The following is an 18,519-nucleotide window of genomic DNA, read 5'->3' as shown; positions in this document are numbered from 1 at the left end:
TTTCTTTCTTTTTTTTTTTTTTTTTTAACCTAGCTCTACTGTGTCTCACATGTCCTTTCTTAGACATTGACTAGTAACTCTGACTGAGGGCAAGTTGTTTTTCTCAGGCCCTTTCCCCCGCTTCTTTAAAATAGGAATGGTAACTGGATATATGTATGTATATATACGTGGCTGTTCTGAGGGTTAAAGGAGGTGATGCAGGTGGGGTTCACCTGGTAGGCACTGCCAGGTGCTGGCTGTTGCTTCCTCTTCTTTACCCTCATTGTTATTACAGTGTCACCTGAGGTGGTTGCCAGTGACCTCCTGACGTCTTCCTTCCTTCTGCCCAAGCTCGCGATAGAGGGCTGGCTCTCGCTTCCCAGGGACCCGCTGTGCTGATAAGCCCGGTGAGGACACCAGTGATGGAGGGCACGGTGGCCCCTGCTCCCTGGGATGTTGTGGGGGAATTGATGGCGCCCTGAACTTCACCGCTAGACCCAATAGCAGAAACACTGTCCTGGCCAGTGCAGTGCTGTTTGTTATTCCATGTCACTTGGAATTAAGTTGAAAACCCCCCCACAGCCTGGATTGGTCTGACACCTTTGGTGCTATCTGAGCACTCCTTCCAAAAGCTGTTAAGCAGTTCAGATGGTGATTTGAATGGAAACCATTCGCCCCAGGGCATCAGCATGAACCTCGTGTTCTCCCAGAGGCCCTTCTTGGCTTGGGGGGGCAGCAGAACCAATAACACAGGCACCCCAGAGGGAATGCTCACCTTCGTTCGGACTTGTCGTTTCTGTTAAATTTCTGTGCAAACTCATGATCCATGAGACCTACTGTGATTTCTTCCAGTGTTCTAAGCTTTTGACCTGACTGGGAGGTGGGGGTAGGGTTGGGGATGAGTGTGCAGAGGGGGTCCGTTCACTAATTGACTCGATTGCAGAGGTAAATTGCCTTTATTCTGGGTCTGTAATGTGACCTCAGATCACAGGATTAGGACCCATTTATGAGAAGTCTGCAGACCCCCACCTTGGGGTGTGTGTCTTGGGGCTGGGTCTAGGGGACCGGTCTCTGCCTCTGCAGAGAATGTTAAGTAAGCAGGAAGGAGGTGAATGACAGCTGATGGCAATGTTAGAACAGCCTCCCGCAAAGCCTTTGGGGTTTGGTTGACATCAGTGTTACTACAGGAAGTCCAAAGAATGTGACATCTTGATAAAGAAGCTGGAGTTTGGGCTAGGCCCTGAAGGGTGGTAGGCTTTATGAGAAGAGTGCGGATACGGTGCCAGATTTAGCAAATAGAAATATATGTCCCATGTAACATTTGAGACATACTTACACTAAAATATTTATTGTATATGTGAAATTAAAATTTAACTGGCCAATCTGTTGTTTTTATCCAGCAACCCTACATGGGGAGAGTTTTAAGCAGAAGAATGCCTGTGCAAACGTGCGTGTTCAGGGAGCAGTGAGTAAGGCAGTGCTGTGGTTAGAGAGGGTTCGGGTGGTAGGGGAGGGGTGGGATGGGGTGGGAGTGAGACAGATCGGTAGGCGGTGCCGGGTCCGGCAGCTTTTCTTGTACACAAATCTGTGGGCACACCGTGCAGCCCACACTTTACATTCCCTGTGACGACAATAAGACTATTCCTCCAGAGCATTTTATCTTTGATCAGAGAAACAGGATTGATGGACGGAAATAGAATACAAAAATGGGGCCCTCCGTCAGCACTTGTCCGAAAGGTGAAAATGTACCTGCTTGCGTGAAGAAGAGTCTGTCAGCTGTGTCGTATCCCAGGTGCTTTGCACCATACGGCAGATCATACGCCATTCATGAGTTCTGTTTTTCTCTGCTCTGCCGTAATTTTTTGAGCAACAATTTAGATGTATGTTTCCTTGTTGTTGGTTAGTACCTGTCCATGACTTTGAGAAGTCGAGGCACAGGTCTTCAAGGGCGGCTGGATCTAGGAGCTCAGGTAACATCACGGGGGCACCTCGTTGCTCAGACGCGCAGCAGGTGCTCTCCGGATGCCTGCTGCAGCCCATGACCCTCACCCTCGCCCATCCCAGCTTCCCTGGCAGAGGGAAGGAGAGCTAGGCATCCCCGTAACCCCTGGAGAACACTCCTGGGAGAGCTCCTTCCCAGAATGGGCCCAGGGTTGTCGGGCTGAGGCCCTATCCTTGGCGGTGGTGGAGCGGGTATCAGCCTTGTCCAAACTACATGGAATGAAGAGCTTTGTGACTAGAAAAGGAAAGGCAAGCTGGGGAGGTGACGAGTAGCTGTTGATGACAGCTGGTGTCACAGATCAACTCCTTGCACTCTTGCTGTCGTCAGCTTTGTCTGTGCTTTGGAGGACGTGAGTTACAGAGTGAGCGGAGCAGGATCCCTTCTGGTCCTTTTTTTTTTTTTTTTTTTTTTAGGATTTTATTGGGGAAGGGGAACAGGACTTTATTGGGGAACAGTGTGCACTTCCAGGACTTTTCTCCAAGTCAAGTTTTTGTCCTTTCAATCTTAGTTGTGGAGAGTGCAGCTCAGCTCCAGGTCCAGTTGCCGTTGCTAGTTGCAGGGGGTGCAGCCCACCATCCCTTGCGGGAGTCGAACCGGCAACCTTGTGGTTGAGAGGACGCGCTCCAACCAACTGAGCCATCCGGGAGCTCAGCGGCAGCTTAGCTCAAGGTGCCATGTTCAATTTTAGTTGCAGGGGGCGCTGCCCACCATCCCTTGCGGGAGTCGAGGAATCGAACTGGCAACCTTGTGGTTGAGAGCCGGCGCTCCAACCAACAACTGAGCCATCCAGGAGGCAGCTCAGCTCAAGGTGTCGTGTTCAATCTTAGTTGCAGGGGGCAGAGCCCACCATCCCTTGCGGGACTCGAGGAATTGAACTGGCAACCTTGTGGTTGAGAGCCCACTGGTCCATGTGGGAATCGAACCGGCAGCCTTCGGGGTTAGGAGCACGGAGTTCTAACCGCCTGAGCCACTGGGTCGGCCCCCCTTCTGGTCCTTTTTGTTGATCTGATCTACTTGGACACACAGGGCAGGCTGGATCCCGTTTCCTAGACCATTGGCTGCCGTGTTCTTTTTTTAATTTTACAGGCCAGAAACATAAAAAAAAAAAAAAAAAAAAAAAAAAAGAGTAGGTCATTAGGTTGCCAACCTTTAAAACAAAACCAAAATGAGGGCCGGCCCGGTGGCTCAGGCGGTTAGAGCTCCGTGCTCCTAACTCCGAAGGCTGCCGGTTCGATTCCCACATGGGCCAGTGAGCTCTCAACCACAAGGTTGCCAGTTCAATTCCTCAAGTCCCGCAAGGGATGGTGGGCTCTGCCCCCTGCAACTAAGCTTGAACACGGCACCTTGAGACGCATCACAGAGCAGGGTGGAACTCATGGGCTGTGTTTAGTGCCTGGCTTGTTAGCAGCAGAGCAGAGACAAGCAGCCAGGACCCTTGCATCTCAGCCTTGTCACCGTGCTCCTTGAGGTCATATATTAATAAAATACCAGGACTTTAATTAAAACTCCAGTTCCTTTTGTCTGGTGCTTTTCTACCACAACACAGTTCATAGTTGCAGATGCCTTGTTGGAACTACAAGTAAAATTGGTCACTGGTGTCACAACGTTTAGTTCTTGACGACAATCTTTTCTTACTGCACATCCGTTTCTGAATGTAAAAATAAGGCCGACTGGTGTCGGGAGGCTCCCTGTTGTAAACACCCCCTCCCTCCCCAATATTTCGGGCATTGCTAAGGACACTGCGGGTGCAGCCACGTTCAGATTGAAGTCCCTGGCCAGTCACGTCTACATCCTAGTGAGGGAGACAGGCAACAATGGTGTACGTGCAGCAAGAAATTATTCAGATACTCTTGATCCGTGGATTAACCTCTTGGATAGGAGTGAAGTCGTGCCCATTTCATACCAAACCACACTATCTTGTAAGCCTTTCTGTGGAGGGGGACTCAGCTGCAAGCAACATGACTAGTGGGAAAGGGGAGCAGGTGGCTGCAGGCAGAACTGGGGTTAAGAAGACCGGGGTTCCCAGGCATCTGTTTTTATCCAGCACCTGAAGCAGTGTGGTGAATTCAGGTGTGAGCTAGGCTGGGGTGACCATCTGAGACTCACAGACAACGGATGGCACTGAGTGTGAAGGAGGCGAGCAGGGGTGTGAATACGTCAGCTGCTGAGGTACATGCTTTCCCCCGTGGTGGGCGCTGTACTCCACACCGATGCATTATCCCGTGTGATTCCCCCAAATTACAGTGGGCTGGTTCTTATTATCCCCACTTTACAGGTGAGGAAATCCAGTGTTAGTAATCAAATGACTTGCCCAAGGTCATAGGCCAGTAAGTAGTGCAGTCAGGAAGTCTAATTTCAGAGCCTTTTCGCTTAGTCTCTACCATAATCCAAGGTAAGTCAGGCGAAGAATGTCAGGGCCCAACAGGTAAGCCAAGGCAGCAGCCACCAGAATAAATAGTGGCGGTTAGGGACATGCTGTGACATGATAGGCAGGCACGTGGGTGCCCAGGGTTGTGTCACTGGCCCAGCAATCGGAAAGCAAGGCCACTTCCACGTCTTAGCTGCTTTGGGTGGAAACTGTTAAAATCCTCCTGGCCTTGGCCAGGACTTTTCTTCCAGGTTCTGGCCATTGTAGCTGAGCAGGGGTGGAGGTGGGAGGGAGTCGTTTGTCACCAGCGTGTGCTTTTGACGTGCATTGTCCTTCCTCTTAACTGTCTATTAAACCAGTGTTACGATCAAAAAGGGGAGTCAGTGTTGCTTCTTGTGTGGGTCGTGGGCACCTTAATGACTCTGGGCCTCAGTTCTCTAATCTGTAAAATGGGGACGATATATAATTACTTCACAGGATATGAGTGACCTTAAAGCAGACAGTGTGCCATATGTCAAGGGCCTGGCCTAATGCATGATACACTGTAGACACTTGGAAATGGCGGGGGGCGGATACAGTCATCACCGAAACTAACTTTGAAAAGAGCCCCATTTGAGGAAGAAATAGCCCTGTTTTTGTTCCTGTCTGTTTGTTTGATGGAGAGGGGTACATGGGCGGATGTTGCATGGAGAAGAGATTCTGAAAATAACCAGGTTGTATCCAGGGGTTGGTGGTGTGTCTATCTCTTGCAGTGTAGACGGCCGATGTGGCTCTGTGTGTAAGAAATTGGTGGTTTTACTGAGGCCAGAATGGATGTGAGCTCCAAGGCAGGATAACCGCCTTACAGCTGTGCCAGACAGGACCTTCCTGACAGGCTGAGTTCTGAAGCGCCCTGAGGGGCAGCAGAAGCCCACGGAGGCTGGGTGGTCTCTGAGGTGGCGGCGTTCCCTGTCCGTCTTTCTGATGGTGGAAAGGGTCTACTGGAGGAACACAGAGACTGGTGTAGCTGTCGGTCCCTCTGAAGGGCTGCTCTTCTGGGTGTCCTTGCCACATGATTTAACTTTTCCATTTGGGAGGGTTATTGGTGCAGTTGGCAGCCACTTGCCTGGTAAACGATATGGTGGGGCCTCCATAAACTCAGGCCCATGAAACGAGTAAGTCAGCACATTGAAAATATAGCATGGAAGTGACTCAAGCCTGAAGGAATCCATTTCTAAAAGTGCTGCCATCTCTTCCTGGAATATTTTGGTGGAAATTGATGTTTGAGTTGGGAGGAGGGAGGCCAGCGGCCTGGTTACTAGCAGGGCCATATGTCACGTTCAGCGGCATTGGCCCTGCAATTCAACCCTGCCCACCCCAGACCCTGGGGCCCATCTTCTCAGTAAGGTGGCCCCAGGTGGGTCACCCTGAGATAAGCCAGCTGGAGCGCTGTGCTGTGGGAAGCTGGTGTGATGCTACCTTTGGAGCAGGTAAGGTTGACTCTACAAGCCAACCTGGTAATGCTTGGCCGGAGGCCTGGAAAGTGTTGGAAACTCCACCCAGCATGGGAGCCTGCGGGAATTCTCCACCGTGGACCGGTTACTCTTCTCAGAGCTCTGTGGATTCCTGTGTATTTAAAATGTTTACCTTCTTCTCGGGACTTCAGCGTATACTTTGCCCACCAGAGACCAATACCAAGCATATACATACTTAAATGTACTAGACCACCCTGGCGACCAGGTAATTAAAGCTGCACACAGATTTGGAAGGAGAGCTGTATTAGAAATCACGCTTCACTGTAATTCAAGAACAGGCTTCTTTATAGGGGGACACAGTTGGTGTCAGACACATGTGGAAAAGAAAAGAACAGGCCCATAATTCTGGCAGGATGCCAAGGGCCAGATGTTAAATCTGCTGACCGTGATCTGGCTGCAGTTGCCGTTAGCCAGCCTCAGTCTGATGTGTTATTTTAACCCCCGTTTCTGCCTTCTCCTTTCTCTCTGCCAGGTCCCCAGTCTATGTGAAGATCTCCTGTCTTCTGTTGACCAGCCACTGAAAATCGCCAGAGACAAAGTGGTGGGAAAGGATTACCTTTTGTGTGACTACAACAGAGACGGGGACTCGTATAGGTGAGCTCCTGCCCCAAGAGCGCTGCAGGCCCACCAGCCTCACCCCGGGCAGGCAGGCCACCTGCCGTGGCAGCAGGAGGACCACTGAACTTTTTGACAGGCTGACGGCCCATCTGCCTTCTTCACATTTGTCCTTCTACTAGTCCTTCCTCCCTCTCTCCCTCCCTTCTTCCCATCCATCCTTCTATGTGGCCAACCAGTAGGTGTTGTGGAGTTGCCTCCAATAAGCATTGGCAAGTCAGCAGTGAACAGAAGGCCCTGCACTGGCGGAGCTTACAGTCTAATAGGAGAGGGGTGTTGTTCCAAAACAGTGAGCTGTTTCATTATGATTCTTCAAGTCCTGTAAAGGGTGGGGTACAAGATGTGGATGTGATGGGGACCCTGAGCACATGGAGGGCCTGTGCCGTTAAGGAGCATTTGCATGCAGCAAATATGCAAATTGTCAAGCAAATACGCAACTCTGCGTTCTCTTTCCATCACCCTGCTGAGGTCTAGGAATAACTGAGTTGACATTAGTCCCTACCCTGAGTGATCACTGGTCTGAACAGAAGATGTATGATGTGATTCATGCAGCCAGTGTCAGGCTTATTCAGGGTTTGACGGTGGCATTGGAAGAGACCATGGTTGACTCCAGGAGGGCTTCCTGGAGGAGGTGATGTCTGAACTAGGTTTTTAAGGGTATCTAGGAGTTCTCCCTACTGAAAAAGGGTGGGAATCCCTAAACCTGTCTGGTATTTCTGTGACGGATTGCTATAGTCAGTGCCTTGAAGAATGGTGGGGGAACAATCTGTTCTAGGTTTATTTAGAGCCCATAGAACCTGGGCTGAATCTGGAAGCTTCAGTCCAATGCTCTTTTTTGGGGAGTGGAGTGTCAGGGTCAGAGAAGTGGAGCAGAAAAAACTATCTGGAGTCAGTCAACATGGGCTCCCAACCAGCAAATCACCGCTGCTCCCTGTAGCAGTGGAGACTCTGACAGATTACTTATTATCTTTCGTTTTCTCACGTAGAAAATGGAAGTCATAGTATTCATTCTTTCAGCAGCGTGCTCAACAATGTCTCGCTCTAAGCGTGTACTGCATGTGCCAGACGCTATTCCAAGTCGCTCTTGTATGGAACTTATATCTGGCGAGCAAGCGGGTAGTAAGCAAATGCATAAATAATATGGACTGAAAAGTGAAGAAAATGAACAGGTCAAGGGAGAGACGGGCTGGATAGACAGCTGTTAGCGGTAATGTTTGAAGTAAGATGTAAGGATGAGAAGGCCCAGGCCCACACAGGTCCGAGAGAAGCGTGCTCAGGGTGTGCCGGCCCTGGGTGGAGCCGAGCTGGTCAGGATCAAGGCCAGAGGGGGAGCAGGCGGGGTGAGGGGCGGGCAAGGCTGGGAGCAGAGGTCAGAGGTCAGAGGTGTGGCTGGGGCAGATTGGCCAGCGGGAGGGTAATGGGACATGGCACTTGGTTATTGGGGGAATTAAAGAGCACAAGTGAAGTGCAGAACTTGATGTAAACTACGAATATTTAATTAATACTGACTTTTGAAGAAACTAGACAATTGTTTTATGATCATTTCCCTTTTCTAGCTTCAAATGGAAGTTAGGTAGAGAATGTACTTAGTTAGGCCTGATCCGGGCCAGACCAGGGACTAGAATAGTAGTCAGATTTGAGGTAAGTTTTATGAGCAGAGGCAGCAGCATTTGCAGGTAGATGGAGCGTGAAGGGCTGTTGCAGGGTGTGGGGCCTGAGCAGCTGGAAGATGGGGGTCACTGTTTATTGGGGTGAGGAAGACTCTCGCAGTTGTTGTTTTGGGACCCTTTTCAGCTCAAGGTGCCCATGAGGTGAACATGGAGATGTCTAGTGGGTTGTGGAGAGTCTAGAGGCCGGGTGGAGAGGGAGACACAGGTGTGGGAGAGCTCAGTGTGGAGGTGGTGAGGCTGCCGTGATGAGCGGGGTCAGCTCTGAAGGGCCAGTCACTGCCTAGGTCGTGGGCATAGGGCCCAGTCCTCACGGGGAGCCTCCTAGGAAGTGGGGGGACCGGACCCTCAAGAGAGAGGGACCAGGAGACAGACCAGGGGACACATCGCAGTAGGATACGCAGCCTCTTCGGGCCCAGGGTTCAGATCAGCCTTCCGGGAAGAGGAGATCCTTTAGCCGAGTCTTGCTTAACCAACGTTGTCGTTATGTTTCTTTTTTCCACCTGAAAACTCCAGCTTGCTGCCTGAGGCAGCTATTCCCCAGCAGCTTGTTCGGGAGGCTGGGATCATTTCCACATCCACGCCAAGGCCAGGCTCCCCCAGGGACTTGGTACCTGCTGCCCCTCCAGGTCACCCTGCCGGCTCCCGCCCGCATTCCGCAGGCACCCAGAAGGGTCTGGGGTGTCAGGGCACAGGACTGTTCTTCCCCTTTCCCTTCTCGATATAAAACTTCAAGGTCTTCTGATTTTCTCCACACATTTCCATCCTAACTGTGTTTGATCGTTTGCTTAAATAAGATCCTTATGGTGTGACTGTTGCCAGCAGCGCTGTTTGAAACCTGTTAGCTGAAACAAAAAGCATTCTCTGAGGGAAATGAAAGGCCTGACTTTTGAAATCTAAGTGTTCCTGTCCATCTGTCTTTTTTCAAATGGCCTCCATTTAAGCTCTTAAATGTGTTCTGAGTGCCCCTTCCACTAAGAATATTCTGGGTAATGTTATGATTTTTCCCCCAGCTACAATTACCCCGGCTCCAGCACTGACGGCTGTGAGCCAGGAGAAATGTGAGTTACAGGCGTCTTTAGAATCCCAGACCCCCGTTCTGCAAGGGAGATGGGCTCTTGTGTCTAATCAGGTCGCCTTTAAATGAAAGCCATTTGGGGCAGGTCTTCCAGGCCCACAGGAAGGCAGCAGTGGCCGTGTATGCTGTGGAGACTCTCAGGGAGCACGCAGGGGAAAGGGGAGTTGGTGTTCTCGCCCGCAGCGTCTTTGCCACTCCTGCTGGCGAGTGGAAGTGTATCAAGCCTGGTTTACAAATAGTGGAGGCGACCGCGCTCTGAACTGCATCTTTGTCTCTGGATCTGGGGAGAGGCCTCAGCAGACAAAGCAGAAAGTTCTTCCACCTCTGTTCCATCTCTGTGTGGAGGACTAGCGTACAGAATTCCTGGGGGTCTGTTCTTCCCACCCTGTGCCGTCACCAGCCCTGAAAGCACACAGACTGTGCTCGGTACTCAGGCAGGAAGCTGGCAGCTCAGGCGTTCTTCTCCAAGTTCTCTTACCGGGTAGGGCGAGGGAAGGGCAGGAACATGCCAGCTGTAAGAATCCTCGTCTTTACGGAGAACAGGGGCAGGGAAGCGGGGGTGGTTACTGCTGCTTTGGGGGTGGGGGGGTACAAGTATCGATTTATTCTTTGAACAACACTTTTTTTGAATGAGCCTGTCGTTGAGAGCCAGGCACTGTTCTAGGTGGAGAACCAGACAGAACAGAAAGACTCTTGCCCTCTTGGAGCTTAGGTTCTAGAGTTCAAATTAAATTTCAGCCCCTCGAGTTCTACTAGCCACAAGCACTCAGTAGCCACGTAAAGCTAGTGGCTGCCGCCATTTTGGACGGCGCAGATGTAGAACCTGTCCATTGTCATGGAAAGTTTCATTGGGCTGCACTGTTTGGAGGGACCAACCAGACACGTCAGCCCGTGCTCGGGAAGGGAGAGGCCTCCCCTGCTTGCTGACGTACATGCTTGGTTGGGCACCGGTTACCAAGAAGAAAGGTGTTTGTGCACAGAATTTTTTAAAACGGGGGTTCAGAAAACAATGATATCTTTTTTTCCTTAACATCCATCTGGATTCAAAAGGTTCCTTTGAGTCCTCAGTATGGGAGGTTTGTTGTCAGCAGCAGAAACAGAAGAGACAGTGTGGGTTTCTCACCGTGGACACACGAGGTGTTTATGCCCAAGTGTGTAAAGGGCTTTGTGCCAATTTCATATTGTCTTCTCCTTTCCATTCCTCTCTCACCTTTTTAATTCTCTTTCTGTAAACCCCCAGCTCTGTGAACTCCACCTGCAGGATTTCATGAGTCCATAGTTCCCTTTCCAGTACTCTCTGTGATTAAATGCTTTCCTGAAGTGGCAAAATACATTTTTTAAAATGCGGCGTCTTCGGCCTGGCAAAAGAGAGTCTGGTTCTCATTACTCTGGAGTCTTTATATGTGTGTATGGCCCTTGAATGTTGGGAAAGGTGTCCTGTGTGCACGTGGAGAACTTGATTGCTCGGGTTTTCTTATGTGTAATCAACGTCCCCTGTGGGGCGACAGCTCTCTTCTTAATCCTTAATTGTGTAAGAGAGTCTTTGCAGTAACTGTGTATCGGGAGCTGGCAGCTGGTCAGGAAGGAGAAAGGGGCATCTATTGATCAATACAGTGGTGAAAACAAAGGAAAACTAGACAAGTGGTAAGAAAGAACTCCCATTTGTTGAACACTCACTATACGTCAGGCTCTGGTGTAGGCGCTTGTGTTTTCTCCTTTGCTTCTTGCAACAGTCCTTTGGGTAGCAAGTAGTAGCCTCATTTTACAAAACAGACACTTGCAGGAAAGTACCCAGCTGGGGAAAGGTGGAGCACGGGGTCATGTCCAAGTCTGCCCGCTGCTGACCCCTTGTTCTGCAAACCTTAAGAAAGCCATGTTTGTTGCCAGGGCCTGGGAGAATCTGCTGTGGATAGTGACTTTTTCTCTGAAATTTCAGACAGCTGGGGCCGTTTCTCTGAAATTTCAGCTCGCTCACAGGCTATGCCTCCCCGAAATGACTCATCTTACCTCCCTCCCATTCCTCCCCTCCAGGTCACCATGGAGTAACAAGTATGACCCTCCTTTGGAAGACGGGGCCATGCCTTCTGCTCGACTGAGAAAGCTGGAGGTGGAAGCCAACAACGCGTTTGACCAGTATCGAGACCTGTGAGTTACTTACTCCCCTTGCACTTTAGCTTTCGTGGTTTTGATAAGTACATCGAATGTGAGCGGGGCCTGGCCAGTAAGTCTGCCGTGAACCTGTTACCTGGCTCGCCCAGCTAATTAAGATTCTCCGCCCCCGGAGCAGGATGCTGGGCACTAGTGTTCTAATTCGGTCAGTTAGGAAATGACTCGGCGACAGAGTGCTGCCATAGACGGACTTACCCGTGCGTTCCTCCCCATCATGGTTCATGCTAGCGGGTGCCACTGGGACAGCGGGTGCCACTGGGACAGCAGGTGCCACTGGGACAGTGTGTACTGTAAGACAGTGCCAGATACTCCCTACACATCGTCTCAAATCCTCACAAACGTGATGGCTGTTTTAGTTCCCGTTTTTCAGATGAAGAAACTAAGGCTCAGATAGATTAAGGTGTTTGTCCAAGGCAAGAGGCAGAGCCGGGAATCCGACCCAAGTCTGTCTATTTCCAGAGGCCTCTGTTTTTTCCATACTGCATGTCTGACCCAGATCTTAACTGGTGCCGGAGGTCCCTGCTTCCAGACCAGTCACTAGGGCAGGACGAGTTGTGGTCCTTAACACTGGGAGCTGACATTTTGCTGACTCCTGAGTTGTTTGGGGCCTCAGCCCCTGCCTTGAAAGGTGTTCTTGCTGGCTGTGCTTGGCTCCCACCTCACCCTCTGCTGCCGTCCAGTCCTGCCTCCGACACCACCGCACCACCAAAGAGAGTAGGCACTTAATCAATGAGCTTTGCGAGGAGAGGCTCCACAGAAGTTTATCCTCTGCAGTGTTCTTTTTTAATCAACAGACTCTCCTTTTAGATTAAGTTCTATTACTGAAAATATGGCAAAACTGTAAACATGCAGTATTACCTCAGTTCTAATTCAATCCAGTCATCTAGGAGAGGGGTGGGCAAACTTTTCTATAAAGGACCAGATAGTAAAAACGTTCAGCTATGTAGGCTACATAAGTCCCTGTCACTTGTTATTTGCTTGCTTGCTTTATTTCCCTTTAAAAGTGTAAAAAACCACCACTTGAGCATTAAAGTAGATGGGATTTGGCCCTCAGTTTGTAGTTTGCCCACCCTGATCTAGGATATAGGCAAGAAAATGCAACTAAGAAGCATCTAAACGGCTGAAACTGATGCTGCTATAGAAAGCTGTGGAGTTTTCACCTGGCGAGAGAATTTCCGGTCTCCACTTTGCAGACAGATGAATGGTCTTCCAGTTCATAGCAGATTTCAGACAACGCGTTTAATCAAGAATTTCTTTTAGAAGTTGGTGCGTGAGGAAAAGTGACACCTCAGTCTAATACACAAACAACCCCACCACATTTAAGCAGATGAGTGAAATTCAAAAGCACAGCCACGAACCAGTGGCCCTCGGCATTTCATTCTCTCTGAATATATCCCTGTGTAATCAGCTTTGTCTTCAGTATCTGTCACGTGCCAGTATTTTATCTGCATCGTCTTTGATCTTTATGAGAACCTCGGGGGGTTTTGTCCCTTTTTTACAGATGAGGAGACTAAAGCTCTGAGAGGCTAAATGACTCACCCAAGGCCACAGGAAATAGAGGTTTAAAGCTAAGATTTAAATCCATATATTTGCCTGAAGTTTCCACAAATGACTGATTGTCACAGTTAAAAATAAATTTCAGTGTTGAAAGAGCCCTCACATCTAGGACTCGGGCCTGTTGTGGAAGAGCTCCTGCCTCATGCTGAGCGGTTGACGCACTGATGTCTCCTAGTTTACTTGTAGTTGTTTTGCAGTCTCCTTGTACCCAGCCACTTGGCAAGAAGCCAGTCCAGCTCTCGCGAATCTCCAAGTGGAATCAGTTTTATGTGGTCGTGAAGATTTGATAATAAAACAGCAGTGACGATAACAGCATCACCAACCGCGATTGTGCAAGTGCTGTGTTAACTGCCGCAGGATCGCCTTTGTCTCATTTAATCTTCCGAACAGCCTGTGAGAGAGGAGTCCTCTCATTTAACAAATAAGTTGACAGGTTCAAAGAGGTGAAATAACTTGCCCAAGTTCACGCAGCCAGTCGGCGCTGGAACTGGGATACAAAGCTATCCTCATCCAGCTCGAGTCCAGAATGTACTCATTTACTCGACTGACATTTGAGTGTTGGCCGTGGCCCGGGTGCTTGGTGAGTGCTGGGGGCACAGACTTGAGCGTGGCAGACCAAGTCCTTGCCCTCGTGGCGCGTCCGTCCATTGTGGGAAGACAAACAGCAGCCTGTGAGCAAGTGCCATGATATGTGACAGGCCTAGGGAGTGACGCGCTGCTGTAAGGAGAGTGGCTGGAAGGCCCTCACAGGAGGTGACGTGGGAGCTGACGTGTGATGCCCAGAAGGGGCCGCCCATACGGGTGGACAGAGCCGTCCAGGCGGAGCAGGGTGCCGCTGTGTAGGCGTCTCCAAGGCCGGCTGGCTCTCGGATTCTCCAAGAATGAGAACAAGGGTGTTTCTGGTTTCTCACAGACTTAAACATTTGGGTTGTGATTTCTTGAATAAGGCGATGTAGACATGTTGCTTTGTCCTGCCCTTTGGGCCAGGCCTGGGCAAGAGCCAAGTTGCATCTTTGACTTTTCCTCCATCCCGTCCCCCTGGTTCATATACAGATGCTTCTCGCCTTACAATGGGATTATGTCCCAATAAGCTCACCGTAAGTTAACAGTATCATAAGTCACAAGTGCATTTAATGCACCTGTAGCACATCACAGCGTAGCCTAGCCTTCCTTAAACACGCTCAGAACACTTACAGTGGCCTCCAGTTGGGCGGTTATCTGGCGTTTCATCTCAAGAGTAGTTGCCTTCCTCTTCTCACCAGAAGCAGGAGACCCAGATGGGTGTTTTGTAGACATGACGGGATGCGAAAGTACAAAACATCGTGTCCTCAAAACATTGCCAGTATATAGTACACTGTAGAGTCTCAAGTATTTCCCCTGGTGACCCCTGGACTGACTGGAAGCTCGGGCTCCTTACTGCTACCCAGCGTCACGAGGGAGCATCCTGCACGTGCCGCTAGCCCAGGAAAAAAAAATTCGAAGTTCAATTTCTGCTGAATGTGTATTGCTTTCACACCATCCTTAAAGTTGACAAATCATAATTAGGAGACCGCCTCCTGTATAATGTGACACATGGTCAGTCTTAGGTATATGCCCTCTGTAGGATCTTGACTGGCCTAGTATCGTGAGCATTTCCCCAGTATCATTAAAGAACAACAACTTCAAAGTAAACCCTAATCCTTGCAGTCACCCTGGAGGGTAAGTGGGAGTTAGCTCATTTATCAGACCTGAAACCGCGTCTGGGTGATTCGCCACTAGGAAACAGCCCGAGCTGGGAGCCACACCTAGGTCTGACTCCAGAAGAGGCTACCCCTCCTTGGGCCAATGTCCACCTTTTGGGTGGCTTTTGAGCCTTAATGACCCATGTTTCCGTGTGCCTACACTCGCCTCTGAAGGTGAGCTGACCTGCTGGGGGGGTTGAGAGGGGTGATATGACAGTTGGTGATGATGGAACCGTGGCCCAGAGGATGCTCTTCTGTCCCCAGCAGCGTCAGTGAGCCCTTCGGGGGGAGGACGAGAGGACATGGCTCCGGGTGGCACCCCCAGAGGAGGGCAGGGAGTGACAGCCACCACAGGCCACCAGAGAGATGGTGGTCAGAGCTGTCATTGGGGACCAGGGGTCATCGGTTTAAACCACCCAGTGTTAGCAGAGTGTACGAGAAACACTCTCTCCTGAGACCGAGTGTGAGGAACATTTTCTCAGCTGGACCACACATGATGAGCCAGACCATTTCTGGGTTGTGAGTTGGTGGTGGTCACGTTGGTGGCCACGGTGGGGCCTGGAGCGTGAGCTCTTTTCCCCATGGTTTTGGAGCAGATGGAAGTCAGCCAGTGGCGGGGAGGCCTTGTCTCTGCGTTGAGCAGCAGCGGCCTGTGGCTACTCCGGGTTTTCTAGGGACCAGATGGCTCCATGGCTGAAGGCTCGTGCCTTCTCCGTCCCGCGCCCTCCCACTCCCATTGGAAAGACTCACCCCATTCCCATAGGAAAACTCATTTGTTGTCACCCCAGGGAATGAAGCCACATGAATTTGTCCATCTATTTTCCTCTCATGTTGGCAAGGGGGTTAAGGCAAAGGTCTGTTGGCTACAGTCTCTCTGAGTTACTCCTTGAGGGGCCAGAAGATGGCCTGTGTCCTGGGCCTGGTGACAGGAGCCCAGAGCCTCAGGCAGACCCACCCGCGCCAGCAAGGAATTGGAGGGACTGAAAAAGTGCCACCGTGAGAGCAGGACACCGTGACAGAGTAGGCGCCATTTCTGGGGTGCCCCCCTCTAAACTGGAGCTCAGCCTGCACCCCAGGGGGCTTGAAGAATGTGAAGAGCAGACGTGTCCCCCGTTCTTATTGGGTCTTCAATTCCTGACAATCCAGATGTTTCTGAATTCTCGGATCCCATTGGATTGTAGTTAGGACTGAGTTTGGCTGGTACTCGGGCCTCTTCTCACCCCCTCCGATACCAGATTCCGGCCACAGCTGGGCTCAGAGTCCTCCTGTGGTAAGTGCTGTCCTGTAAGGAGCCTTCAGGGGGCGTCCAGTCCTGGGGACTCCCAAGAGGGAAGGACGTCCCTGCATCCTGGGAGGGCAGCACTGAACTCGGCTCACACAGGAGGAGGCCTGCGGTGCTCTCCTGCCACACACACACACACACACACACACACACACACACACACACACACACACACACACACACACACACACACACCGCCACCACCACCACTTATGCCTTCAGACTGAACTTGGGGGGATTTTTGTCACCCAGCTAATAAGCACTCAGAGCTCCTGCCAGCACCAGCAGTGTGTGTGTGCACAGTGGTGCCACAGCGTCCTGGTTCTCTTCCTGCTTCTCGTGGGTCCATTGTCTTTCTCTTGATGTTCTCCTTAAGAAGATGAAAGGAAGGAGACGTCAGTGAGTGCGCAGAAACTTAGCTGAAATATGCAGGCCAGGCATCCTGCTGCAGCTGCACAGGCCTTTCCAGGGAGAGGGTGCTCAGTGCCCCCCAAAATGCTCGCTGTCCCACCAGAGGCTTCTCTCTGCCATGAGCATCCTGAGGGAACGCCTTCCATCCTGTCCTGGGCTCTGGGCCCCGCTGCCTCCGGGGTCTGTAAAGGCTTTGACTTTGTAGGGAATTAGAATTAATCATCAGCCATGGGGTGGGTATGGTCAGGGTGAGGGAGCAGGGCCAGGGAGGCGTCCACTCACTAGCAGGCCCTCTGGCTTGTAACTCCTGTGGGGGTGGCTGCACACAGCATTTCTCCATTATGGAGTAAATGTGCCAGCAGTTGGGAGTGGGATTCTCCCCAAGATGGGCAAGAGGCGAGTAGGGGCCCCGGGGCCCAGGGAGACCACCAGTGTGTCCTGTGGGATCCCTTTGAAGCCATTCAATTCCTATTTACCCTACTGCTCAGAGCTCCCTGCTGCATCCTCACCCCCCACTCTAGGCCCCTCCCACATTTATCAGTTGTTTCTGTTTGCCATCATCAGTGGCAGAAAGGGGCCATGGTAGTAACTCTCCCCTAGAATAACTATCAAGCAACTGTTAGCACTACCCAGACAGCCCTGTTTTTTAGATTAAAATAGTCAGTTTGCTGAGAACGCTTAGGAGATGACAAGCATATTTTGCTGGAGTGCTGGCTGAGGTCATTATCTGCTCTGAAGTCATCTTGAATTTCATCACTTCCCTCCCCCAAGCCCTCCCACCTGGTCGCCAACATCTAGACTACTCTCATTCTTCTCTCCCAAGCCCCAAGATGGTTTTCCAGCTCGGATTCGCCAGCCTGGCTCAGTCCAGGGGAGTGGGAAAAGGTAGCAGGAAGGGCACGCTCTTGGGCGGCCAGCTCAGAGGGTCACTTCTTTCTCAGCAGAGCTGACTGCTTGTTTAGGCCCAAGCCTAGGATACCTCATTCACAAAACATCATCACTTGACCTAAGGGATCCAGCTTTCTTTGAGACACTTAGCGGTGGGGCCCTCACTGGAGGGTAGGCACTTGGAGCCTCCAGAGAAACGTCTCCCTTGTGGTGTGAGGCACCAGTTGGCTGCCCCGAACCCGAAGATCAGCGCTTTGATTTTTTAGGTTCCCAGGGAAGACGGGAGGCTTCCCTGTTCTGGCTTCCACGTCGCGTCTCGCCGTTGCCTCTGTCGGCCCAGGTTCTGCCGAGACCAGATGTTCTGACCGAAGGGGCTGGCACTGCTTTCTTCCAAGATGATTACTCCCATCTGTGCCAGACATCATGCCCTGTGCTCTGCGATCTTTGGCTCTTGGCTTGCAGCAGATAATACCTTCAAACATGCGGTTGCAATTTATTGGCCTTATAAGTTAATTTTAGTGGGTGTGCAATTGATTGAAATCAAAGCTTAATGAAGGCCAGAGTCGCGGGGAGGGAGCGGGAGGGGGTTGAGGAGCAGGGTGGGGAGGCATATTGTGTTCTTCCTTGCTTTGGATCTGAGATAATCTTCAAACGCTTTAATTAGCCTTTCTGATCAACCCTTCTTGTCTGGAGGAAGTTGTACAGAGTGAGACAAGGCTGGTACTCCGTGGCCGTGCCAGAAGCCCACGAGCCACCCTGGGAGTATCAGGGTGCTTAGTCGATGGCCTGCCCCTGGCCCCCTGCCTCCTCTCTCCTTCCTGGGGCCATGTTAGAATTGTGCTTGTTTCCGCTCCTTCCATTCTCCATCCCTCAGTCATTTGACATTTGAGCAACACTGGCCCAGGAGGGGCAGGACATCCCTATTCGTGTGTATAAAAAGTTCGTCGCCTTGGTGTCCTGGGTCCCTGAAAGTCCTTGTTCCCAGCTGCCTTCAGACCTTGGGCCCTGGGCTCCTAGGAGCTGTGCCGTCCGTGGACAGGAATACTGGGCCTGGGGAATTGTAGTGTGTCCGTCCTGGTGGGAATTGTAGAAGGTAGTGCATGGTTTTCCAAAGAAATGGAAGTAGCAGAAGTCTGGGAAGTAGGTAACTGGTGGTGGGTGGGCGTGCCCAGGCAGGAAGTGCAGACTCCTCCGTCAGAAGCCTCTGCCGCCCCACACTGTCGGGCTGGGCTACAGAATGTGGTGGTTTGGGCTTTGAAGGAGACCTG

The 18,519-nt window shown here is 51.1% G+C and overlaps 1 protein-coding gene across 2 annotated transcripts in view; it reads left to right on the top strand.

The window, feature by feature from the left end:
* The window catches only part of CAPZB (capping actin protein of muscle Z-line subunit beta), a 133,017-nt gene that overhangs the window by 84,825 nt on the left and 29,673 nt on the right, over positions 1-18,519 (top strand). For both annotated transcript variants that reach the window (XM_088790274.1, XM_088790273.1), the window contains exons 3-4: positions 6,336-6,457; positions 11,255-11,368. In XM_088790274.1, the coding sequence (XP_088646400.1) occupies positions 6,336-6,457; positions 11,255-11,368 (236 nt within the window). The remainder of the gene's footprint in view (positions 1-6,335; positions 6,458-11,254; positions 11,369-18,519) is intronic.

The sequence above is a fragment of the Rhinolophus sinicus genome, chromosome 14 (assembly GCF_057876585.1).
Source record: "Rhinolophus sinicus isolate RSI-liver-muscle chromosome 14, RSI-T2T, whole genome shotgun sequence".
NCBI classification, from domain to species: domain Eukaryota; kingdom Metazoa; phylum Chordata; class Mammalia; order Chiroptera; family Rhinolophidae; genus Rhinolophus; species Rhinolophus sinicus.
Note: the sequence above shows the minus strand (reverse complement) of the source record. Positions and strands in the feature narration are given on the sequence as shown.